At 42.0% G+C, this 18,497-nt stretch overlaps 1 protein-coding gene across 9 annotated transcripts in view; it reads left to right on the top strand.

Annotated features, from left to right (window-relative positions):
- Positions 1-18,497, top strand: part of add1 (adducin 1 (alpha)) — a 41,658-nt gene that overhangs the window by 10,980 nt on the left and 12,181 nt on the right. For all 9 annotated transcript variants that reach the window (XM_084047392.1, XM_084047398.1, XM_084047393.1 and 6 more), the window contains exons 2-12: positions 5,618-5,826; positions 6,781-6,943; positions 7,416-7,567; positions 7,819-7,899; positions 8,571-8,720; positions 9,197-9,340; positions 10,275-10,373; positions 10,745-10,918; positions 11,255-11,512; positions 15,842-15,937; positions 16,362-16,454. In XM_084047392.1, the coding sequence (XP_083903518.1) occupies positions 5,632-5,826; positions 6,781-6,943; positions 7,416-7,567; positions 7,819-7,899; positions 8,571-8,720; positions 9,197-9,340; positions 10,275-10,373; positions 10,745-10,918; positions 11,255-11,512; positions 15,842-15,937; positions 16,362-16,454 (1,605 nt within the window). In that variant the 5' untranslated portion in view covers positions 5,618-5,631. The remainder of the gene's footprint in view (positions 1-5,617; positions 5,827-6,780; positions 6,944-7,415; positions 7,568-7,818; positions 7,900-8,570; positions 8,721-9,196; positions 9,341-10,274; positions 10,374-10,744; positions 10,919-11,254; positions 11,513-15,841; positions 15,938-16,361; positions 16,455-18,497) is intronic.

Genomic DNA, 18,497 nt, shown 5'->3' on the forward strand with positions numbered 1-18,497 from the left:
CGCCCCGTGCAACGCATGTTAGCCTGCATTATGGTCATGTAGTAATTTCAGATAATTTCGCTCCGATTACAGCAGTGTTTATCAACCCTTTCACGCCGCCCCCCCCCCCCCCCCCCCCCCCCCAAATACACGTACTTGATCTGGGACCCCCCCATTCTGTTTGACTCCGTTCCACAAGTAAATATTGTGAAAATAGCCGATCTACAAGCTCCAAACGCCTCACGTTGAGAGGCTTTGTAAGCTTGGAGATCGGCTATTTTCTACATGATTGCCTCTTTCTTACATTCTTTGCCAATGTGGCCCATGTTTTCATAGCATAGTTTATTGACTACTTCTGTTGCAGAAATGGCCATTTCCTTTACTTTCGGTTTTTTATTGTCTCCGCCAGGCCGAAAGGCATGGCGCAAGACTATGTTTCACCCCCTGTCCGTCCGTCTGTGATAGCTAATCTCTCACATCGTTGACTTGATCGCAGCAAAATAACAGCCCGATGTGGAGAGTCAGTGAGAGCTGGATAAACGACGTAAAATGTGTCAAAAGGACTCTGTACGGCTGTCGATAAATGAACACATGACGTCGGTGGGAGAGGAGATATTGTGTCTTTTGGACAAACAGCAGCGTGGTGCTGATGTTTGTTGTGTGAAGCAGCTTAATGTCAGAGTGTTTGTGTTGGAGCGCCTCAGTGCGGCTGCAGAGTTCATGTGCAACCTCTTCCAGAGAGACACAGAGACACTAGAAACTCTGCTGGGGAAAAAAAACACTGCTGGGCATTGACTTTCCTATGGACATTGATCTACACACTGCAGGTATATCTGCTACACACACAACATCAAACTACACACTGCAGGTATGATGCAGCGTTTGCATTACAGCCAGCATGCCAGCGTAGTTCCCATATGGTTTCAAGGTGGGCTAAACCATATGGACCCCATGCCAGCAATGTCAGCGCCATCCACTTCAGTCCCAACTGCGATGCCCATGCAGGCTATAAGTAGCTTCTACCTGGCCCTTAGGTGGGCCCCAACTAGCCATGTTTATGTGGGACCAAGGCGGGTCCTAACTGGGTTTGCCCATGCAGGCTTTAACTGGGTTCTACCTGGGCCCTAGGTGTACCCTAACCAACCACAGTGCAGTGCCCATCGCTCCAATTGTTGTGACGTCAGGGCTCTCAATACTGCACATTGGTGGAGGAGGAGGGGCCGCAGGGCGACCGCACACATCGCTGAACCAATGGTAGCCCACGGATGTTTCCTCTGTGGATTTACAATCTGCCCCTCTATGCCACATATCATCCGCACTACAGGGTCTTCACTGACCGAGCCACGGCCCCACTGACCCTCATGACGCTACGCCACTTAAACGTGCGGCAGCATGCGCTGGGTTGCCAGGTTTGCACAGCCTGCGCCAGAAACAAGCAACCACCTTCATGAAAAAAAAAAAAAAACCGAAATGGTCCGCAATGTTCCAGGGGTGTCCCCGCGCGTCCCAACACTCCACAGGGGGTCAGTGGACCATCAGGGGGTCCGCGGACCCCCTGTGGACCCCCTGAAACATAACAAATATTATTTCTTCAAATTTTTTCCTTTTTCTAAAAAACTTTTCCACAGTTTCACTCCGGCGATTTGGGTCCCCCAATATACACACGGCCACGCTGGGCCCCGTGCGCGGCTGGGGTTGAGGGGGGCGTAGCCCCCCGAAACTCTAGTATTTAATACACAACATGGTGTCAAGTTGATAATGCTGGGACACGGCAACAGACCTGCTGGGCTGAAGAGGCATTTAGAAGACATTAGCACTAATCTGTATGGCACAGTCTCTTCTTTTCTCATTCAGACTCACTCACTCATGTAATCCTTGATTATTAGATATTGCTGTGGCAGTGAGTGAAGTGTAGTATTGGAATAGGCTCAACCAAGGCAGCCTGAAGGCAGACATATAGGATCATGTTACACAGTTAGTTTAGTTATTTCCTGCACTGCTCTATAGCTGAGAGACTGATGAATTGTGGGTAAGCCGTGGTGGGGACGAAAGCAACCTAAGATTTAGTTTAAACCCTTTCACTGTGGATGCTTTCAACTCCCAGATAATTTTTAGACCAAGAAAAGTTCACTTATGATGAATGCACTTTGGCTGGTTGTACTTAAACACAGTACAATTACAGGTGATGAATGTGTCCGGCTGAGTTAGGTATTTTGGTTTACAGTTTTCACTTGCTAGGCAAGATGACTTCTGTATTATACGAAGAAAACGTTATTGGTTGATTCAGCGAGGAAGGAATGTTGTATATTGTCATCATGATGGTTGCCAGGAACCAGCCCTTGATTTGTTTAGTTAATATGTGTATAGTTTTCATAAGTAAAACGAGTCTACTCTATTCATGGTGATTTAGTTTGCAACCATGACATTCAGGTAACAAAGCAGGATGGGGTTCTAATCTCCTGTTAACTGTAACACAAAAACACATGTTGGTGAACTTAAATACTTTTCACCGTTCAGAGAATCATTTGCAGTCAATCAGGATATATAGGCTAGTCATATTAATAACAGGCCAGGCATTAGAGCTTTCTCTCACTAATGATGACTATGAGCCTATTTGGCACTGGACTGGTGTCTTTATTCTTGTGTCAATAACTGATTTGAATCCTAATCACCCCAGTGAGATGGAACAACAGTGGCTTCCATCCTGAATTCTCTGGAAGAGGAGGCAGTCTGGTTTCCCCAAATGTTCATTTCTCTTTGAGATTTAAGATGGAAAGGATGATTAGAGGGACACTGCAGAGGGTGGACTCCCAGGAGAAATATCTGAATTATATCTCTACTTTGGGGACAATCCTGAATTTGTTCAGACGAGGAAGGCGTAAGACTCTCTACATTTTTTATAATTGTGCTTGTCTCTCCATACTGTAGCAGTTGGGTTTAGTTTCATTTAGGCAATATATTTGGCAATCAGCTACTGATGATTATTGACTATGTGAACATATATGTGTTTTTCCAAAAGCCTTCTGTAAGATATACATTGATAGAAATCATTGCCTTATTCAGGGCTCTGTTACCTTTTAGTTACTCGATGGGTCTCTCTTAAAGCTACCTTGATTGTTCTTACTATTTGTGCTCCGATCAGGATTTTTGGGGCCGATACCGATCACCAATACTAGGGTTGTCCGATATTGGCTTTTTTACCGATAACCGATATACCGATATTGTCCAACTCTTAATTACCGATACCGATATCAACCGATACCGATATATGCAGGGATTATTGTGATTAGGGTAAGCTCAAATTTCATATCACACACACCATATACAGTATGAACTCCTGTAACTTATTTATAAAGCAAAAAAAAAAAAATCGGACATCCCTAACCAATACTTTTCCTCAGGGTCGCCAATACCAAAAAGAAGAAAGAAAGTTTACACTGGCTGTACCCACATTATTGTACCCATATTATGACACCTTTTTTGCATAGTAGTTTGATTAAGTGATTAAGCCCATTATGAAACATTAATTAAACTCTTGAATAGGCCCTCCATATTATTCAGTAATATATATCAACTATAAGATGTAATATACAAATCAGACACATGCAAAGTTTAACATTTTGAATTCGGTAACCACTCTCTTCATAAAGAAATCATAAAATAGCAGATTTTTTTTGTTTATCAATCAAAACCGTACCAGTTCTTACCAGTGACAAAAGTGATATTTCCATTCATTGAATTGTTGGCTAAGCTTACGTGTGAAAAAAATGAAAGAAAGTTCAGGTTTTGAAATAGCCAAGCACAGAGTTGCAACATAAATTGAGACATATTTGACCGGACAATAAGATTTTATGTGAAGTATGTTATTTTGAGGTTGCCGGAAAAGTTACAAATGCTGAGAGAGAGAGAGATACAAACTCAACGGGGAGGGTTGTTTTTCTGTCCTCTGCTGTGATTCTGGATGCTTTGCGTTTGGTCAGTAGTTGTCATGGTGTCACTGTGTGGAAACTTGGCTGTCTGGCTGAGCTCTCATATTGATGTAGAATAATGTACAGTTGTGTTTATCAAAGACCACATACTGTACACATAATGGACTGAATTTATATAGCATATATAGCGGCTTTCTAGTCTTTCCGACCCCTTGAAGCGCTTTCGTGTAGGTGTTGTCTGTACTATGCTTTGTGAGCTTGTAGATCGACAGAAAACATTTGGATATGTATTTCATGTATTGGAAACCATTTATTTTGTTCTCTCACTCTAGCCTTTCAGTTGTTATCTTCATATATTGCTTTGAAATGGGTTTCATGAACGTCATGTGTGTTGAGAGGTCTTTCTCATCTTATGTTGGGTAGAGTATGGATTATGGGCTGACCGTAGTCATTTGTAAATATCAACTTGTCTTCAACAAGTGTAAGCAATAAATTGTATCTATCTTCACACTGTGGCTAATCGAGGACACGTTTTGATGAGTTGTTGACTTGTTGTCTGTGCAGGGAGGTGGTGTTTGGCCTGCTTCTGCAAAGCGACGACCGCGGATCATTTTCCATAGGGTTTTTATTTTCCCCCCCACCTTGTCTGGCCTTGACAGTTGAGCGACTGTGATTGCAGGCTCTCTGGCCGAGCTACAGGAAACACTGAGGAAATCAATGCAAAGCACTCTGCTGGGGAAGGACAGCAGCCAGTCACATGATGAGATGGGAAGCAGAGGAGAGGGCTGGTCTGTGTGATTGACTGTCAGGGCAGCCAGCACATGGCGATGCCTAATTTCCTGTTTTTGCATCCATTTACATTTATATGAAATCTTATCTCCTCGTTACCGGCAGATCAGAGTCACTCCCTTCACTGATTTTTCATTGTTTTGTGTGTGTGTGTGTGTGTGTGTGTGTGTGTGTGTGTGTGTGTGTGTGTGTGTGTGTGTGTGTGTGTGTGTGTGAGTGACATGCAAACTACAGACAGTGAAACTATGTGATGTCGATTCCCAAGCCCGGAGCATGCTTATTAACAAACAATATTATGTTAATAATCATGTTGATATATTGCGAATTAGTAATTACTGATACACTACAAGATGGATTTAGTGCAGACAGGTAACTAAACGTGACGTTGTTAGCATCGTGCTGTGGTAGGCTACTTCTGACTTGCCAGCACGTCTCATAATGTCATGTATTGGTTCAGTCGGTCCACATAAGATCAAGCCGTCAACCCGTCGCAAGGCGACGCGTTGTAAGTTTGTTTTCTGTGAAAGTTCTCCCCAGAATACGGATGCTGGGGTATGTGGGGTTTAAGTTTAACCCATCAAAACCTCGAAGCAGCTGTCATCTTAGATTTTAGCGTTGGCTATTCAAAAATAGCAGACATACAAGCTCACAGCGCGTCACTTCGTGCTTGTACATTTGCTATTTTTGTAATTATTTGGAAAATGTTGAACAATTTTGAATTGCGAAAAGGTTTGAGAACTGCTGATTTTAGAAGGCATTTGTAGAATCGGCCTCAGGTTTTAATGGGTTAAATACCATACCATATGTTTAATTTCTTTCATGGATGCTTCCTGAATGCCGTTGCCAATCGTGTGTCTATGGACAGATTACATTGCGTATTATGAACCGCCCCATCTGTGTGTACTCTTCATTCTGCGTAGGAGGCCAACCCACGATGAACGGTGAGTCAGGTGCCGAGGTGGTGACGGCGCCCCCTCCTACCACGGCCCCCCACAAGGAGCGCTACTTCGACAGGGTGGACGAGAGCAGCCCGGAGTACCAGAGGGAGAGGAACATGGCCCCTGACCTGCGGCAGGACTTCAACATGATGGAGCAGAGGAAGAGAGTGTCCATGATACTGCAGAGCCCGGTTAGTGGGAGAGAGAAAACACACTCACACACACACACACACACACACACACACACACACACACACACACACACACACACACACACACAAAACAGAATTATTTTGTTGTTGTCGGGCAGAAACCTCTTATCTCCATATTTAAACTTTTTAATGTTTTTTCGCACAAGAGTGTCACACAAAAGTAGTGAAAAAACGCTTGACAAAGCGTCTTTTTAAAATATTTGTTTTTTAAATAATAATAATAAAAAAGGAGCGGTTTCGGACGTACAAGGTTTCCACCCGAGGGCAACGATTTGCATTGTAATGCGCTGGCCGTGTGTACCGTGAATCCGCTGTTGATGAATTCCACTGTTGTGAGCAGTGCTTGATAACGTTTTTCACATCACCGTGGCAACCGTTTCTGCCATGTGAATGGATTCTTTGAGCCTAAATGGCATCTAACTTTCCCAAAACTTTCCCAGTAGCACATGATGCTACAACAGTTCATACTAAGTTTATCACCAGTCAGTCTGTCTGTCTACAATGAATGCACAGTGTACGTAATAACCTCTTTGTATGTATGAAAGACACTGATGAGTCAACATCTATTGGATCATTCTGTGTTTATATAAAAGGTGTGTGTGTGAGAGAGAGAGAGAGTAAAGCCTGATTTATACCCTGTCGTCGTACGATGGTGCCGCTCGTCAGAAATAGCCGATCTACAAGACACGTCGGGGATGCAATGCATTCTGAGCTTGTAGAACGGCTATTTTTGGTGAGCGACACTGTTGTACGAAGGAGTATGAATTAAGCATGAGAATACATTTGTAATGACAGGATACAGTACTTAGTGGTCTTGATGAGTCTCATCTTGTCCTAAAACTGCCACTATGCATTTTGTGTGTGTGTGTGTGTGTGTGTGTGTGTGTGCCTCCTGTGTCATTGTGTTTGTGTCACTGTGGCCTGTGCTCCCAGGCATTCTGTGATGAGCTGGAGACAATGATCCAGGACCAGCTGAAGAAAGGGAAGACGCCCACCAGCCTGCTGGCCCTGCAGCAGATCGCTGACTTCATGACCACCAGCATCCCGTCCATGTACCCTGCTGCACCGCAGGGGGGCATGGCCGCGCTCAATATGAGTAAGTACACAGAGTTTATGTCCGTGTTCAACATGACATGAGTAAGTGATGGGGCGGCCGTAGATCATCGCGTCTCTACCCACTCAGGCCGTCTGGGGAATCACAAGGTCGCAAGTTCGACCCTCGGCTCACCCAGTTTATGTGTTGAGCTGTCCCTGAGCAAGACTCTTAACCCCTAGCAGCCCCTTTCCCTGTCGGTGAGGTATTTGTTGGGATAGGTTATGACCTGATGACATCCTTTCTGTTGCATCCGAAAGTCCTAGAATTGTGTTAGGCTTTAGTCTGTAAAAATGTCAACCCTTTCCTCTTTTCCTCGTGTTGTAAGTGATTTGAAAGTGCTCTGAGATTGCCGATTTGAAAGGCATCCATCTAAATGCAGTTGCTTTACCATATCGGCAAGGACAGGTTATACTGTTGTTATTTTTTGATGAACAACAACAACATTTTGTAATTATTACTCCCCACCCCCTAGGTTTGGGCATGGTGACCCCAGTGAATGATCTGCGTGGCTCGGACTCAATCTCCTATGACAAGGGCGAGAAGCTGCTGCGATGCAAGCTGGCTGCTTTCTACCGCCTCACAGACTTATTTGGCTGGTCCCAGCTCATCTACAACCACCTCACAGTAAGACATGTTATCACCAACATACATCTACAAGTTACAACCACCTCACAGTAAGCCATGTTATCACGAACATACATCTACAACCACCACCCAGTAAGTCATGTTGTACAGTCAACAGCTAACAGAATACGATTCCTGATATTACTGTGGGTTATCTTTTCACAGTGCTTTATAGGTAGTATTAGCGGTGAAAGCCTATTACTCAGACTGTGTAGATCCTTTTGCCAATGTTCTCCTTCTTTGTTCTGTAGGTGAGGGTGAACTCAGACCAGGAGCGCTTTCTGATTGTTCCTTTCGGGCTCCTATACAGTGAAGTCACTGCCTCTAGTCTGGTGAGTATCTTTACGTACCTAATTCCATCATGGGCCTTTTTCCATTCTCTTTTCTCTGTTCTTGTCTCTTTATTTTAGCTCTTTTTCCTTCTGGTGGCTACATCAATATTATATTGATGTTAATCGTTTTCTAAAAGTTCTAATATGGTTCTAATGTAGTGTTTAAAGGCCTTTTTATATGCCCTGTCTTTAGTGTCTTAGAATCAGTCCAATCGTTGTCGGACGTCAACCCCTCTCTTCGTTTGTCTCCGTTACTATTTTTGCATGTGCATGTTCAATTTGTTCGGCCATATCTACATTTTCATAGGACACCTCATCTTTATTATTCTTTTAAAACCTTTATTATTAATTTTAAAGCCTTTATTGAGGAATTCAGCATACCCTGCTACATTATGTTACTTTTACCGTACATTTAATGCATCGTTCAATGTAAATTTGTGTTATTTCACAGTCTGTCGTTTTGTGTCTTCGGGTGTACAAGACATAGGATTTATTGTTTTTTTTTTCACACACTATACATAATCTCACATCAGAACAATGGGATTTAGGTTGAACATCGACAGAGTTTCCCTTTAAGAATATACCTGTTGCAACATAACGCAAAGATTCCAGGCTAACCTAAATGGGCATTAATCTGAGTTAAATAACATATGTTGTTGTCCCTCCTCCAGGTGAAGATCAACATTCAAGGTGAGATAGTGGACCGGGGCAGCACCAACCTGGGGGTCAACCAGGCTGGCTTCACCCTCCATTCTGCCATCTATGCTGCCCGGCCTGACATCAAGTGCATTGTACATATACACACACCGGCCGGTGCCGCGGTGAGGAACAGCTTATAACAAAGTATATTGTCGCTCTTGGATAGAAACCTTGTGTGTCCACTGTTACTTTTCCCTTTATGGAAAAAATACCTATTATTTACTCACAAGCTCCAAGTAATACTTTTCACTGATTAAATATTTATAAGAACCATAGACGTAACCACGTTCACTTTTCGCAAAACGTTTAAAATCAGCGAAAATATCAGACCCACAAGCTCACGACACATCGTATCGCAGTATGCTGTGAGCTTGCAGACTGGCTATTTTTGCTGCTTTGGCACGACACTCTTGTGCTCCATCGCACAAGACTGTCGTGCATTCAATTACGGAAAAACGGTTGAAAGAAAATGCGTAATATGGAGACAAGGTTTCTGCCCGACAGCAACGATATAATGCGAAACAACAACAATACAAACACAGTTGGTTGTGTCAGGAAAATGCTACATTTTAGTCACATTGTGATGTTTCTGTTTTAGGTGTCTGCCATGAAGTGTGGTCTGTTGCCCATCTCACCAGAGGCTCTGTCTCTGGGTGAGGTGGCATACCATGACTATCATGGCATTCTAGTGGACGAGGAGGAGACTGTCCTCATACAGCGGAACCTTGGCCCCAGCAGCAAGGTACATTCAATTGTGTATTTTATAAGTAGCCGATAGAATACGCACATCACTTGTTGCAGTGCTGGGTTGATCATCCTTCGACTGGAGTCGAGATCGTAGATGCCACGTCTTTCCACTTGGGTTTCTGTTGACCATTGCTGCTCCCAGTTCTTGGAACGCAAGTCCTGTGGAGATGGTGTCAGGAAATGTGTGAGGCCTGGTTGCTGTGGTGCTGCTTTAAGATGGGATCATGAAAAAGACTAGAACTCGCACACTCACCTGCTCTGATATTGGAGTATGTGAGTGTGCGGGTTCTGTTCTTTTTTCTATTTCATATCATAAGTAGCACAATATCAATAATGGAAGTCACCACTGACATAGAACATTTTCATATCTGGCACAAATGTCCACATGGACTCGAGGATGAACTGATTAGAATTTGGTGGTCAAAGGTCATACATAATTACCCACATTTAGCCAAAAATGCACTTGTCACCTTTTATTAAATTCCTAAGTCTTCACTACACATTCTACTAGTTTTAAATATGTTTGTAGGTTATTTCTCTTGAACACAGTGATAGTGAATGAATGAATGAACCTAGATTTTCATATCTTGTCCTTGATTATAAGAAAAACACAATAAAACATTACATTAACTCCTATGGAAAACTGCACGATAAAACACAGTTTTAACACAAGAGCCAAAAATGTAATTTTATGTCATGTAGGTTATCTTTGTTTGATTTGCTAAGCTTTCTCTAAATAGTCCAACATTTTAAATACCTTGTGTTCAATAAGCTATTTAAGTCTGTCTTCATGACTTGATATGAAGGACAATCGAACACAAACTGGAATTCTCAATTTCATTGATGTCACAATAATTACAAATACGCTCTTCCTCTATAGTAATACTATAGATATCGTACATAAGGACAATGTTTCTTGTATCACCCAGGTTCTAATCCTGAGGAACCATGGCTTAGTATCTGTAGGAGAGACTGTGGAGGAGGCCTTCTATTACATCCATAACCTGGTTACTGCCTGTGAGATCCAGGTAGGAGACACACACACACACACACACACACACACACACACACACACACACACACACACACACACACACACACACACACACACACACACACACACACACACACACACACACACACACACACACACACACACACACAGCTCGTTATGACTCATAGTTACCATCAATATGGTTTGATGTGCATTATCATGTGCTTTTATCAAAAAATAGGCACCATATGTATGTATGTATGTCTTTGACCCATGTGTATGTATTTCATATTTGGTGTCTTTGTGTGCCTACATAATGTCCTCATGTCCACCTATGTTCCTCTCTGTCGTGTGTGTGTTTGACTGTCTGTCTGTACCACCCATCCCATCCAAATGACTTTCTAGGTGCGAACCTTAGCCAGTGCAGGGGGGCCAGATAACTTGGTGATGCTGGACCCAGCCAAGTACAAGTCACGCCCGCGGGTCCCTGAGCCAGCTGCTGACGGGACTCCTGGACAGCCCAAGTGGCAGATTGGGGAGCAGGAGTTTGAGGCTCTCATGAGAATGTTGGACAACCTGGTAGGAACATTCACGTTTGTACATTCAGCCTACGGACAGATTTTAGAGTCTATTATTCTTTGAATGAACTTTTATTATTATTTGTGTTCTTTCTCTGTCGTACTTCTAGTGATGCCTGCCGTGTTTCAGAAACCATCTTTCTGCTCAACAGCGACGATACAGCTTGCGTTGGCAGAAGTGCTTTTTAGAGCCCAGCCAATATATCAGTTTGGCTGACATATCGACTAGTATTAGACTTTTAGATGCAGCCCATGTGTTCTGATTTTTAACCGGTGATCTAGGACTCTGCTCGTGTGGTCATGCAGCTTATAACCTTGTTTCTCTGTCACCTCTCAGGGCTACAGGACAGGCTACCCGTACCGCTGCCCGGCCCTGCGAGACAAAAACAAAAAGTACAGTGACGTGGAGATTGCTCCCTCCGCCCACGGCAGCTACTCCTACGGGGAGGACAGTGACTCAGGGGCTCGCTCCCCGCTGAAACACAGCTTCCAGCGCGGCACGCGTGACAAGAGCCGCTGGCTCAATGCCAGTGGTCGGCCTGACGAGCCTTACGAGGACGGGCCCGACGGCGCCAGCCCCAAGTCGAAGCCTAAGGTGTGGACGAACTTAACACACGATCACGTCAAACCCTTGCTGCAGTCTCTCTCGTCCGGTGTCTGCGTGCCAAGCTGTATAACCAACTGCTTGGTCTGTGCCTACCTTATTGTTCATAGTATAGTCCTTTACGGCTACCTACCGTGGTTTTTGGAAATGGGTGGCTGGTGGCTGGCATCCTGAGGCTACGGGTGCATTGCGTAGTACGCATAGATCGTTTTCTCTATTCCTGATATTTCACAGATTGAGAAAGATCTTTCTGTAAATGTTCCTCTGTCTCCCTCGTATTAGCCTGTTGCTGGAATTTTCCCTCTACACTGACTACTAACCTACCTACCATATCTAGTATCTTCAACACTTGTTTCTGAGTTAGTTCCCCTGTCTTTTCACTTGTGGTCTCCTAAAGCTTCCGGATGCCAGGCCAGCTGCCCGCTGCATGCCATGTCGCATGATTAGTAGTGAAATGCTCTGTTGGTGTTCTTCCCAGAGGAGCGAGTGGCAGGAGTGTGGCATGAGTCCTTAAGTGTTGTGGCAGGTGTTTGTGGCTAACTACACTACTGCTTTACAGATTACACACATGCACTTGTTTTATATCTGTTGTCTGTGCATCTTTAATTTTAATTTTTAATAACTTTAATTTAACTAACTTTGTTCCTTATAAAGAAAATATTTCTGTTAAAGCATCTATGCCAGGAAAGTATATCAAGGTTCTAGGATATAGTATCCTAGATTAAAATTGGCTACTAAGAGAGCCGGCGGGCGGACCTCGGCCCTATGACTCAGACATAACCATAAACAAACCCTATACGCCCATATATAGGCAGGACCAAGGCCACGTCACTATGACTCGGACATGACCATAAACAAACCTGATACGCATAATATGCATAGGCATGATATGGAGATCCGGCTGTCCAGAGCCACCTAATCCAACCGCTATGCCCATTTATGGTCGTGTGCATACTGTATATGAGACCGACCGACTTCAAACATCGAAGGAGTGTGCCTGCCGTCGAGTCGTTCAGATATACGGTTGTCCAGAATTGCAGATCAAACCGATATATCCATATATGGTCATGCCAATATATAGGCATATACTGATGACATCAGGGATCTCCATATACAGTATGGCCATAAAAGGTGCATAAAATACCTCCATTTATGGGCATAAAAGGGACACGGGTAGACCGACAGATACAGATATCTCCCTATACTGTATGGGCACAAAAGGGACACAGACAAACGGGTACAACAGGTATTCTGGCAAAGCCCCCGACTTTGACTCAGACATATCGGTCGGATCGGCGGTGTGAGGGCGCGGCCCGAACCTCTAGTATGATAAATCCAAATGGAGTGAAATAAATGAAGCAAAATGTAGTATATCTTAATGTTCAAGCTATTTGCACATTTTATATCTATAAAGTCTTATGGGCTTTTATGGGATTTTGCCCATGTATATGAGAAAGGTGTCTTGTTAGTAAAGATTCAGTGCATTTAGCTATAGCTTACCTAAATATATTATATATTTTTTATAAAGATGCTTTATTTTTGTACACAAGGGCAATTATAGAAGCGCTATGAAATTACCTCCGCAACAGAATCATGCAGCCCGCTTTTTGACTCTTTCCTTCCAAATACCTGCAACTATTATTAGTTGTACGTTTGAATTGCCCATATTTTAGTTACTCCTGTTTTATTTCAGTTTGAATCTGAAAATGATTTCAAACCCCCCAACCCCCCCAGAAGGTGTACGCCTGCATGAATGATTTGCATAAATCAAGGGAAAAAAAGAAAGAAAAATGAAAATTTGATCTGACTTTTGAATCAATTATCTCCTGTTGGGAAAGTAGGAAATGTTGTGTTGTGAGACTCTTTCTCAGTGAGTATATCGTGCATACATGTTCATCCCATCCTCGACCAACCAACCCTCCTCCATTCAGCCCCTTGGTTTGGCACTTAACGGCTTAGCTTCAAATAGGACCAAGAATGTACCCATAAGCTTAATGCTTCTTACTGCGTGTTACATGCACTATAAAAAAAAAGATCCTAAAATTGCATGAGCGCAAACTATTTTGTTAATATTATATTCACACGCTGCTCATTCAGTTACATTTGTATAGGACAATGGGTGCAGAATTATTTTTTTTGTCAAGCTGAGCATTACCGGGTTAATATTTATATTTTGCCCTCGTAGTTTTTGTCAAACTAAACTTGGCCTTTTAGTGGGTTTGGGTTAGATATTCTTTTGTCATGATGTGATCAGATTAAGAAGAACATGCCATTTTAACTAGACAGGGAAAGTTTCATCATCTGTCTGGAAAGAAACACCGTTGTCCTCGCTTTGGGGTGTTGCACCAATGGGATTTTAGTCCCATAGAACATTGGTTCTCAAAGTGGGGTCTGGGCACCCCCAGGGGTCCTTGGATGGGTACCAGGGGGTCCCCAGCTAAATTTGTTAATATAGTGTCACAATCATTTTAACTACTTTAACCATATTTTATAGTTTGGCTATTTTTGAAAAACTTTTAAACTTGGGCAAATCATTGAATATATATATATATATATATATATATATATATATATATATATATATATATATATATATATATATATATATATATATATATATATATATATATATATATATATATATATATATATATATGTGTATATATATATATATGTGTATATATATATATATATATATATATATATATATATATATATATATATATATATGTATATATATATATATATATATATATATATATATATATATATATGTATATATATATATATATATATATATATATATATATATGTATATGTATATGTATATGTATATATATATATATATATATGTATATATATATATGTATATATATATATATGTATATATATATATATATATACACATATATATATATATATATATATTTTTTAAAGCAAACAGTTATAACTCAAATCTTTGCTTCTGGGTGTCCCTGGAACGCAATATTTTGTGATGGGGGTCCGCGGCCAAATATATATAATTTTGGGCGTCCTTGACATGAAAAAGTTTGAGAACCACTGCCATAGAGGACAAGTGTCTTGGGATGTGTTTCTTATTATTATCCCCGTCATCCTTTTTGTTAATTGTTATGTATTAAGCTTGGGAAATGACGTTGGTGATGCCAGCTCACCCCTCACTGCCACTCTCGCTTCGTAAGCAAGCCACATCGTCTCACCCCGCGTTCCTCCTCGCTTCCCCTCTCCCCTCCTCTCCTCTCTCCCCACGCATCCCTCACCCCTCCTGTCCCCCTGCCTTTACATTTTTAGGTTAACAACATTACGTGATCTCTTTGAGTTGATTCTCAGTGTTCTCTACTATTCCTGTTTTTTTTAGTTGTAATAGTATATCAATGATGATGGAAATGTTAATGGTTTTACTTGTATGTCAGGTTCGCTGTTCTCCACAGTACTAGTGATACTTAGCCTGATATAGTCACTGTCGGGCAGAAGTCTTTTATCTCCACAATACATTGTTTTGTTTTTTCATAGATAAATGCCTTATTTTGTACTCGTATGACAGTATAAAATGTAGCAAGATTTTTTTATATAAACAGCTATTGATTTAAACTGTCGCCTGTAATGACATGTCTAAATCAGGGTTAGGGTTTAACCAATGAAAAGTATTAACAAAGAGTTTGTGACTAAATAATAACTATATCCATTGGAACACATGTTCTTTTTTTTTACATTTCCCAAAAAGTAATTGTTTTGGACATACAAGGTTTCCGCCTGACAGTGACCATGTACCATTGGGGGCCAGTTTTGGTATTGAATCACACAAATGTGACAATGAGCAAATCACATGTTTAATGCATGCGTCCTAGCCACCCTTCACACATCTGCACGTGCACAGGGGGGTTATCATAGGGTTCAGAAAACATGTATTTGATACCTGCATTACTCCAGGACAGTCAATGCCATCTAGTATCAACCTTTCTATCGGGTCACTGAAGCGTTCAAAGATGTAAGTAATCAAGTAGAAAGGCTTCATTTTCCAATAGATATCTTCATACACAGCTATGGCCCTTCCCCCATCTTTGTAACAGGAAGCGCATCATCATTGGTTCACTGCATCATTTGGGTCCAAACTGCCATTGAATCCTTTTTACAGCCATCCAAATTTCTCCATTTCAGTTTGACAAGCATGATTCTTCTTGTATTTGTAACGCCTGCATTGTTTGTCTCATGTGTTTTTGTTCTTGGGCTTCCACGTTGTTTTGTCCATTAGGTGTCTCCTTTTTTTGTGGTTGTTTTTAACGCTTGTTGTGGTGTTTACAGTGGACAAAGGAGGATGGGCTTCGCCAGGCCGCTGTAGCCAATCAGTTCATCCCGATGAATACCAACCCAAAAGACGTCCTGGAAATGAGAAATAAGGTAGGGCAGCTTTCTGATATTTTAAATCTTTGATTGTTTATTATAAGAGTTTACCTGAAATACTCTTCTAGTAAATCGTGATGGTTAATGTCTGTCACTTTATTTCTGAAGATTTCCCTGTTCTGTCTGTTCTCTCTCTTGAGGATAAAAACTGTAAATGGTGCATTTATATAGCACCTTTTTCCAATTTGCTTTTACTGTCTGCATTACATTCACCCACACATTACCATGCAAGGCACCAATGTGCTGATCAGGAGCAGTTAGGGGTTCAGTCTCCTGCTCAAGGACACTTGTACACAACAGCCGCGAGGAGCTGGGGACGAGCCAGCGTGCATGCTTAGCAACTGCGAATGCACATGGAGGCAGGTTAAGAGGCGTTTACATTTGTGTGCCATCCCTCACAACACCCATTGTCTGCCTGCAGATCCGAGAGCAGAACCTTCAGGACATAAAGACAGCGGGACCCCAGTCTCAGTTGCTGTGTGCTGGCTCCGTTGTGGAACGCGCCTATACCCAGGTCAGCCTTTATAAACACATACCCATCTGCCACAGGACTAGCTGCTTCCCAGCCACAATTAACTATACCTCGGGGTGAACATGTATCTATTTTAATGCTTAAATATTTCCTTTCTTTTTTTGACTTTTGTATAGTTATGGGTCACTTCGTATTGGTTTGTCAATAGCTATGACATATTTGTAAAGGTATTCTAAGTAAGCAAGCGCACGCTTAAAAACGACTCATATATTCAGCCCAGGTCAAGCATCAGCTGTAACCACTTGAACCCGAGCGTCCCTATTCTGAGGCAAACATTTGGCGACATCTGCCCAGCGTTGCTAAGCCCCGTACATTTGTTGTGTTTACGACTTCTTTGTGGTAAACCGATCTTAGATTAGCATCTAATAGGATAACTTCACTGCTGGCAAATGAGAGCCAAAATGTATTACACCCCAGACCGTGGGCAGTGTTGCCAGATTCTGTGAGAGAAACAAGCAACCCGCTCACCGTGGGGTGACGTATGTAACTGTGGCATTATTCTTTGACTGCAGAGAGTGTCACTGTGGCAGGTGAGTAGAACAGTATGTGGGAGAGGTGACTTCATGCTGCAGGTTGCGTCCACTGCCCTTCCTTGATTTTGCAGTTTTGTTTTTTAAAGTGCATTCATGTCTTCTCTTTTCTGTCATTAAGAGACGAGAAACGGTGTTATTTGTTTTCATTTTGGTCTTGTACAAATTGCAACTAAATCCCATTTACGCCTCTCCTAAGTCTTTTCTCTGTGTGCACATGAACAAGACGTGGTCTAATAATGTGGCTTCCATGTGGATCTCCGATGTCTTGTGGCCAGTCTATGACTTCAGTCATCTATGACGTATGACCCCATATTTTGGCAAGGTTTCAACCCCGTTTTGACCGCCAAAGTTCAATATTTCAAATGCGTGGAGTTAACTTCCTTGTCCAACTGACAATGTGCAGACACATCTTTTTGGCACTGATCGGTCCAGCTTAACTGTAACCCGGACAAACACACAGACCCTCTTATAGATGGCTCGCCTCCTACAGAGCCACAACATAACAAATTCATATCTACATGGTAAAAATGGATCCACATTTGGCCTTCATCACATTATTTTCAGTCACACAAGTGCAAGTGTGTTACAGACTTGGGATTTGGGGAATTTGGCTTTTTGAGTTCCAGTTTTGCATGATGCGCTGTTACATAATGTTTTCTCTCCTGGGGTATTCAGATTGAGATTGCTGCTTGGACATGCATCTCTGAATCCATCTGAATGAGGGTAGAACATCGGCAATTTGGATATTTGCTTTTAATTTGCATCTTGCATCAATATGACTGAAATGTGCTTATTAGAACATGTCTTAACACCTGATTGTCATGAACGTAGGGAGGCATTGGTGACTTAGTATGTTGAGGAGTTGTACATGCAGAGAGACAACTAGTGCCCCCTTGTGTGTGCAGTATGTCAATGCAACTCATTAGCTTGAGCGTTTGTTTGATCGCTGCCATTCCATCTCCAGCCCTCGACCTTTGTTTCAAGACCACCTGTATTTGTTTTTGCACGTGTTTATGGGTGTGTTCGCAAGTCCTCAAGTGTGTGGGTGTGTGTGTGTGTGAGAGAAAGAAATGAGGGAAAATATTGAGCGCATGCATATAAATATGAACACCTAATAGAGAAGTCATTTGAATATTGTGGCTGTCAGGTAGAAACCTTGTATGTCCAAAACTGTTGCTTTTCAGGACATGGAAAAAGAGCCTGTGTTCCAGTGGATCCAATATGATTATTTAGTCCCAAAGCTCTTGTTATTCATTTTCATTGGTTAAATGTTTATTACAAAACCCACAGACAGACTTAACCTCTTTCACTTTCAAAAAGTTTAACCCATTAAGACCTGAGGCGATTCTTAAAATGTTTTCTAAATCCTAAGTTTTTTGAGAAAAAAAAACAAAACATCTAAAAAAAACATCTAAAAAAAACATCTACAAGCTTGTATATCTGCTATTTTTGAATAGCCAAAGAAATCTAAAATGACGCAGATGCGTTCCAG

Source organism: Gymnoscopelus microlampas (assembly GCF_963454915.1).
Source record: "Gymnoscopelus microlampas genome assembly, chromosome: 21".
Taxonomy (NCBI): Eukaryota; Metazoa; Chordata; class Actinopteri; order Myctophiformes; family Myctophidae; genus Gymnoscopelus; species Gymnoscopelus microlampas.